Consider the following 7,639-nt stretch of genomic DNA (forward strand, 5'->3'; position numbering starts at 1 on the left):
TTCCATCAGAATATCACCTGATCATGAAAACCCCATGTAAAATGTGATAGGCCTTTTGATATGATATGTTTAGAGTACATTAACAGTGTCTATTATTTTGATGAATAAAAGAGAACTATATTGTATATCAGTTTTTTGAACCAGGATGTAAAAACTTTGAACCCTAATAAGTCAAAACCACTCAGACTGTAGATAGTACCTTGTACTCTCTCTAACTGATTTCTACAAATACGGATATCAATTAATATGTTACATAGCCTAATCTTTAACTAGAATACCTTCACTTTCTGTTGAATGGCAAGCCATAGAAGTGTTTAAATTGTGAGTCATTTCATATTGTCTGTGGGAAAATGGGATGAAATAGTTCCTCCAACTTTGCAACATTGCTTACAAGTCCAACAGTCAATGAACAATGGTGCCATCTAGTGGATGTTAAATAAAAGTTCCCCCTGAAACATTTTTAAATTAGGACCTGAACCTTTTGATTTTGACTTAGCTTATAGAAAAAAACATTCTGATTTGCCTATTATTAAGCAGCACAAACACAATAAATTGTTGGGTCTAAATTTTTAAGTATTACAGTGAGTTTGTTTTTACCTGTATTCGTGTTAATGTCTTGAGTATAGCAACACCTTCTAAAACATGACTGATAATTCTTTGAATATTACTGACTAGCCCATAGGCCACAGGATTATGCTATATTATTGTAGAAGATATCTCGAGGGCAACTTTAAATTCTAGCCTCTCCTCTTTATTTGGTTAACTTGTGTAATGTTGATTTTTTTTTCTTTTCTGTTGTATATTCCAAATTGTGCTTTCATTCTTCCCTTTGTGTAGCCAACACACAGTCAGTCCCATTCAAAAATCCACATGCTCGGGAGGGTAACTGCTCCTTCTCCTTCTGCAGGTTATCCTTAGATTGGTATTATCCATACCATGCGGATGGATATAACTAGATCTATGCAATCTATCACTAGCATCCATGCCATACTAGTGATCGCAGGCTTCCATTGACCATGGCTGCAGGGACCCCTGTAGTCCTAATTGACACCCACGCCTGCTATTATTATTATTAGTCACATTTATTATTGTTGTTATTATGCTTCTCTGTGCCTCTCTCTCCCCCACCCTCTCCCCCTCCCTCTTTCTCTCTCAACCCAACTGGTCAAGGCAGATGGTCGCCCACCTATAGCCCAGTTCTGCTTGAGGTTTGTTCCTGTTAAAGAGAGAGAGAGTTTTCCTTGCAGCTACTGCCAATTGCTTGCTCATGGGGGAATGTTGGGTGTCTGTACAATAAAGACCTGCTCTATGTGAAAAGTGCCCTGAGATAACTTCTGTTGTGATTTGCTGCTGTATACATGAAATTGAATTGAACTGAGTACTGATACCCAGCCCTAAGACCAGCTAAAACAAATGCCCACTGAGCAGGCCAAACCAAAGAGACTAATTAACAACAGAGTCCACTGGTAGCAGGTGCCAGCGAGTGTGTTTGTGCATGTGTGCTTGTTCCCTCCCTATCATTTCATTTGTCTGTCATCTATTTGCGTGACCAGCTGCCCACCTCCATCCATCCTTATCTTCGTGGCATGATCTCTCCCCAGCTACTGTGAACAAGTGACTGATTGGACCGTTGACAAACACGACTCTCCATACACGTAGACATGCTAACATTTCCACCTCATGTTTGAAGTCATAGAAAGTCAGGACATGATGTGATGAGTCTTGACAGCCGTGGTAGATGTTCTGATCCTGCTGGTCCTGTGTTTTCAACATTGGTTGATCTGGAATCATAGTAGAGGAGCAGGTGACAAGATGCTTAAATACTAATAGACAAGCCTTGTCCCACATGAGACTTTTATAAATAAGCCAGACTAGCAGAAAGAAAGAAAAATCAACAAGTCAAGTTTATTTATTCTGTATATCCCCATCCTAATGTCTCAATGGGCTTTGTGGGCCACATCAGCATCAGTTCCCAAACCAGTCCAAGGTCTCAACAAAACAAGGAAAACTCTTCAAAACACCTCAGAACACCAGTGAAAGGGGAAAAAAATCAATTTGAGAAGAGGTTTAGATTATTTCACAATTTCAAAAGCTGAACAGAAAGCTGCAACAGGTGGAAAAATACATCAGTTTATTGTCCTGAGCTGCAAATTCAGATCCTCCAAACTCTGCTCTTAGACCAACTTGAACCACCTTTAAACCAACAACAATATGGCCTCCATGTTCAGTTTGTGTACATGGTTTTTGTGTGTAAAACCAATGTGTGAGTAACCAAATACAAAGAAACTTATCGGGTTTGTAGACCTGGCGGCTGATGAATGTGAGCTGCCTCTGCAGAATAGCAATTGTTCCAGTGAAGGACAAGGATGAGTAGAAAAACAGCGTCACGTTTCAGTGATCCATGCTTAGCAGCAAACTGTGTGTGTGTGTGTGTGTGTGTGCCTGTATGTGTGTGTATGTGTCAGAGAAACACACAGACAGAATGAACAACAGGTACACACAGTATGTGAATCTTCCTCACGTGCAAAGAGAGGCGGGAGCATCTGGTCATAAGTGTTTGGCTGTACAGTTGTGTTTGTGTGTGTGTGTGTGTGTGTGTGTGTGTGTGTGTGTGTGTGTGTGTGTGTGTGTGTGTGTGTGTGTGTGTGTGTGTGTGTGTGTGTGTGTGTGTGTGCAGTGATTGCTATAACATAGAAAAAGTGTCACAGCATGTGCAATAAAGTCTCTGGGGCCACACAGGAGTGAAAATGGCAGCAGTTTCCTGCAATGTGAACTTCCCAGCACATGACAACATGCAGAAAGGTTCAGTTCAGACAGAACAGAACAGACCATTAAACATAGATCAGTCAAACAATTCACTTTACCAAATAATTTCCATGGAATAACTATATTTTCACTTGCAAAATAGGTTTCTTTCACTGTCAAACCTTTGATAGTATTACATCTCCACAGATGTTATTTGAAACAAATTCAAATTACCTTCATTGGTATGAATCATATATTGTTGCCAAAGCAAAACATCTGACACAGTGAAGGGCATCAACTATACTGTATATGTATAGTTGATGCTGTATAAACAGCTATCAATATGTCAAAAATAGAACATCAACTCAACAGAATAATTCAAATTAATAATGATAATAATAATATAGAGATTATGTTTAAAGCCCTGCGACAAGGACATTCATTGTGTTATATTTCCCTATTGTGTGAAAGCAGTGTATCAGATGCTATCTGCTAACATTAGCAGCTCTGTCTCACTTTTTATTGGATTTAGGGAAGTTAACATGATAAGATAGCATGATGTTTTCTATATTCATTGGTTAAGGTATATACACGTTGCTCTTCCTGAACTCTTTTTCTGTTCTGCCCACACTTTGTAAATACCAAGTATGTAAATTGTTTCCAAACAGGGTTATGTTAGAATGAAATTACAGTCTGATCTTACATCTTTCTTTATCATACTTACAGGACTAACAAGCTCTACTGTGCTGTTTCTTTATTTCCATGTCTTCTACATGGTTCATGAACTAATGACGTTTTGCCTGTAACATGTAGCATAGCCTCAGTGTTATCAAGCACATAGCCATCATATTGAAGTCTTTTTTAGATGGTTCTCATTTTAAAACAAGTCATGGAAACATTAAAAAGTCAGCTGGACAAGGCGTTTTCAATCAACTCATGGAGCTAATGTTATAAAATCTGCCATCTGACAGTTTCGATGGAAAAACTGATAATAAACAGTTGAGAAAATAGAGGCCTGATTTTGTCTAATGTTGTTTTAAACATTACAAACAAATCTGAGTCAGATATCTGCCACAGTTATGTTCCATGCAAGAAAGTCTGACAGGTAACAACAATGACTGCAGGGGTTATGACAAACAACTTGTTATTTCTTTCTGTTAAAATATTGTTATTTTTCTTTTTGGCAAGTTATAAGACAGAAATATAATACACAATGATGAAATATTGGTTGTCAATACATGTTTTCCTGGAGCAAAAGATGAGTGAGCATGCAGCTTTACAGGCTGTTGGACCTGGTGAAGTGAGGTTTTACGGACTCACGGGGAATGAGTCGATGCTCATCCCTTGAACAGCACAGTAGAAGAAAAGGTTACAGTTCTTCAGGTGATTATAGATATCAGCCTGATTCTGCCCTACAGTACATGCATTATTAGGAGCAGTTCTTTTTATTCAGAAAAAAAAAGGTTTTGAATGTGTATCTCACCCTGACACAGACATTGTTCTGAGGGTTTCAGGCAACATGACTCATATATCCAAACCACATCTTTACAATGGTACCCAATTAGAGCTCTGTGAGTAAAGAAACATTATTATTTTCTTTTTTGACAAAATAATGCAGGGCACATTGATAGTGAGCCGTGGTGTGATTGTGATGTTTAATGCGTAAAGAAGAGGTTTGAGAGTGAGCACTTTTAACACTATTTTTAGGTGACGGTGTTATTAACCCATCCATCATTGCACATCAGAAGCAGCATAATTTCATTTTTGCTCATTACAAATGGGTACACAGGAATAACAGGGATAGGGGTCATATGAGGTCTTTTGTTAATGTAATGCTTGAGTGGTCTTTTCTCCAACAGTACCTCCAGCATGAGAAATGAACGTCCTCTGTTTACTGCAGCACACACATCTACTACAAAGGGATAGATGTGTGGTGTGTTTTCTCTTGACTTTGTATAGGCTCAACCACATCTCAGATTCTATTTCTTACATAATATTTTATAGAGTTTGCTAAATAAAGCTGAATCCTGATTGTCATGTCTTGGTGCTACCATGTCTGGCGTTGGGAGATGAGATGCCTGCCTGACATTGACTCTCCCTCATGACCTTGAACAGAGCAATACCTTTTTATAGGGGTTTATTCTGTAGCTTCACAAAATCAAGAATGAGCTGACATTCAAGTACGTGGGCATAAAAGCTAAATAATATGTATGAATTTATGATTGAGGAGTATAAAAAACCCAGTGAGTGACAGGCCTGTCTGAGAAATCATTTATAGAGCAGTGTAGGATGGGAAGGTATATGCCAACAGGACACCTCAGGTTGTTTAGGATGTGTGGGATTCAGGCAACGGACTTCTGGCAATCACGACTCCAGCACACATACACACACACACACACACACACACACACACACACACACACACACACACACACACACACACACAGGAAGAGAAAGAAAAAAGAGTGGGTGAGAGAAAGAGTTGCTATCTAATAGATTTCTGAATATATGTTATGTAATAATCATACAGTAATCAAATAATCAAGTTCCTGACTCAACATCCTCCCACTTTCTCTGTCACAGTTGTGTGAATGGGTAGCGCACACACACACACACACACACACACACACACACACACACACACACACAAGAAGAGAAAGAGATGTAAATCAATAAGCAATTGAATAGATAAAACTCAAAAAGCAAGCAATGTAAGAAGAAAAACATCGTTGTTTGGGTCTGTATGCAGCCTCCTGTATCAATAAGAAAACCATTATTCCGTTAAAAAAAGATTTTATTTCGAAAACATCATCATCATTATGTGCATGTAGCCTAATTATACAAGTAGGCATTCATATTAAATGGATATAAGTACTTTATACGTTGTATTATCAGTCTATTTGTCTCTCACTGAATCTGACATTTTTCCAGTGCTTTGCCGGTCTTTCGTGCAGTTTGTGGCCCAATTACTTGTCGGAGATCCGTGCTAAAACTCGGCCGACGGGCCAGTGGGTACAGGGCGCCACAGGCGTCATCACGCCCCGGCGTCTGGCTGCCTCTCCCCGGCACACGGCCTGTCCGCATTGCCTGATACGACCGGAGGGATACTTTGCGGTGCTGAGACGGGCCAGTTTCAGTCGGGAGCCCACCTCGCTTTGCTAAAGTCTCGAAGACTTTCTCCAAATTAGTGCTGTCCTTTGCGGACGTTTCAAAAAATGCACAGTCATCACCGAGCATTTGGAGCACCTCTGCCTGAGATATTTCTCTCTCAGACTCCAGGAGATCCACCTTGTTGGCGCAGACCACCAGGGGAACCTGCGGCTGTGCGCACTGATCCTGCGCGGAGGATTTGGTGAGTTTGGATTTAGCAGCCAGAATCTCTGTTCGCAGGGCGCACACCTCCTCGAAAGAGCTCCGGTCGTCTATACTGAAAACTAGAAGAAAAACGTCCCCTGCAAAAACATTAAAGTGAAAAAATCAACTCATTTCCCTCTAATAGGTTTAGATGATTTTTTTATTCATGCATTCTTCTACAGAGAGAATTTAAGCATGCAGTAATCACCTCCTACAGTGATAGTGAACAAATAAAAAAACTGACAAGCATTTCAAGTTTTTGCTTTACAGAGATTATGACTGAGCCAGTACGCACCAGTAAGGATAGACAGTCGTCGCTTGGCTGGGAAGTCCCTCTCCCTTGACGCGTCCAGGATGTCAATTTGGTAGGTCTCCCCACGGATACGAAAGAGTTTCCTAAGGAAATCCTCGGAGGTGGGATTGTACTCCTCCACAAATCCATCCCGAAGGTATCTTCGTAGGATGGAGGTCTTGCCGACCCGTGGCGCACCAAGAACCACGATGCGCTTACAGTTCTGCGGCTTGGTGGAGTGTAGCTGGTCTTGTCGGTGCTCTTGGACAATTTGGCGGTGTCGGCTTTGACCGTGAAGAACCAGAGCCGCCAGCTGATCCAGTGGGGATCTCTTGCAGGTAAGGCTGCTGTTGGCAGTTGTCAGTTGCCTCACGGTTGTCCCCGAGCGCGTCTTGTCCTGTTTCCACTGAGACGTGGCCACTTTGAGTAACCCTAACCCCGCTTTAATTCCCGACGAACTCAGGTGCTGCGATGCGTTTTTGTATGCCATTACGACTTTGGAAGATCCGGCGCACGGCCCGTCCCTATTTCCATGAAAATGGGGGCCATCTGGCTGGGAGCGGCTGAGCTGGTGCTGAATAGAAGTGCGGATGGAGGAGCTCTGTGCGCTGGTTGTCATGCTGCCCATTTCCATCGTTTTGGGATGGTGTCGCGCAACAAAGTGAGCACAAACTGTGGTCTGACGTTTTAAAGGCTTGCTCAAGCTTGTCTTTGGCGCGGGGGCTGATGTCAGTTGTCTTTATATAGGCTGTCTTCAACCCCGTGGTCCATCCACGTCACGCTGATTGACAGAATTGTATTGCGATCTTCAGAACACCTTGTATTGATGAAACATAATGTTATACAATGCTATACAACTGACCACAGACCACATTTTGCTCTATGAAGCCCCTTGATAACTTGAAGTGTGCGTCCCATACTATTGTATAGAGAATTAGGCTATTATTTGACTATCATTATTATTATTAGAACGCTTTTACCGTTTTATTTGTATGGTACAAGAAGAAAGGAAGATTTCTGCTCAATTTTGTTAAAAAAAAAAAAAGTCTGATTCCAAGATGACAATAAGATAGACAAACCGTATAGGCTACTGATGTTAAAATATCTTGTTAACTGTAAACAGATAGACTCTGGCTTACATTTATTTTGCTCTTGTATCCTTCTATACCTTCATGTGCCTGATTTGTTGTTGTTGTTCCCTAACTCTGTGAATTGTTTCAGTATTCTTGTAAAGACTGACACTCAGAC

At 40.9% G+C, this 7,639-nt stretch overlaps 1 protein-coding gene across 1 annotated transcript; it reads right to left on the bottom strand.

Annotated features, from left to right (window-relative positions):
* Positions 1–5,572: 5,572 nt before the first annotated feature.
* si:dkey-27j5.5 (dexamethasone-induced Ras-related protein 1) lies at positions 5,573–7,605 on the bottom strand. Its single transcript, XM_044346353.1, has 2 exons — positions 6,395–7,605; positions 5,573–6,197 (listed from the first exon to the last, which is right to left on the bottom strand). The coding sequence occupies exons 1-2, from the start codon at positions 7,023–7,025 to the stop codon at positions 5,653–5,655; spliced, it is 1,176 nt and encodes a 391-aa protein (XP_044202288.1). The 5' UTR covers positions 7,026–7,605; the 3' UTR covers positions 5,573–5,652.
* Positions 7,606–7,639: the final 34 nt, after the last annotated feature.

The sequence above is a fragment of the Thunnus albacares genome, chromosome 3 (assembly GCF_914725855.1).
Source record: "Thunnus albacares chromosome 3, fThuAlb1.1, whole genome shotgun sequence".
Lineage (NCBI taxonomy): Eukaryota > Metazoa > Chordata > Actinopteri > Scombriformes > Scombridae > Thunnus > Thunnus albacares.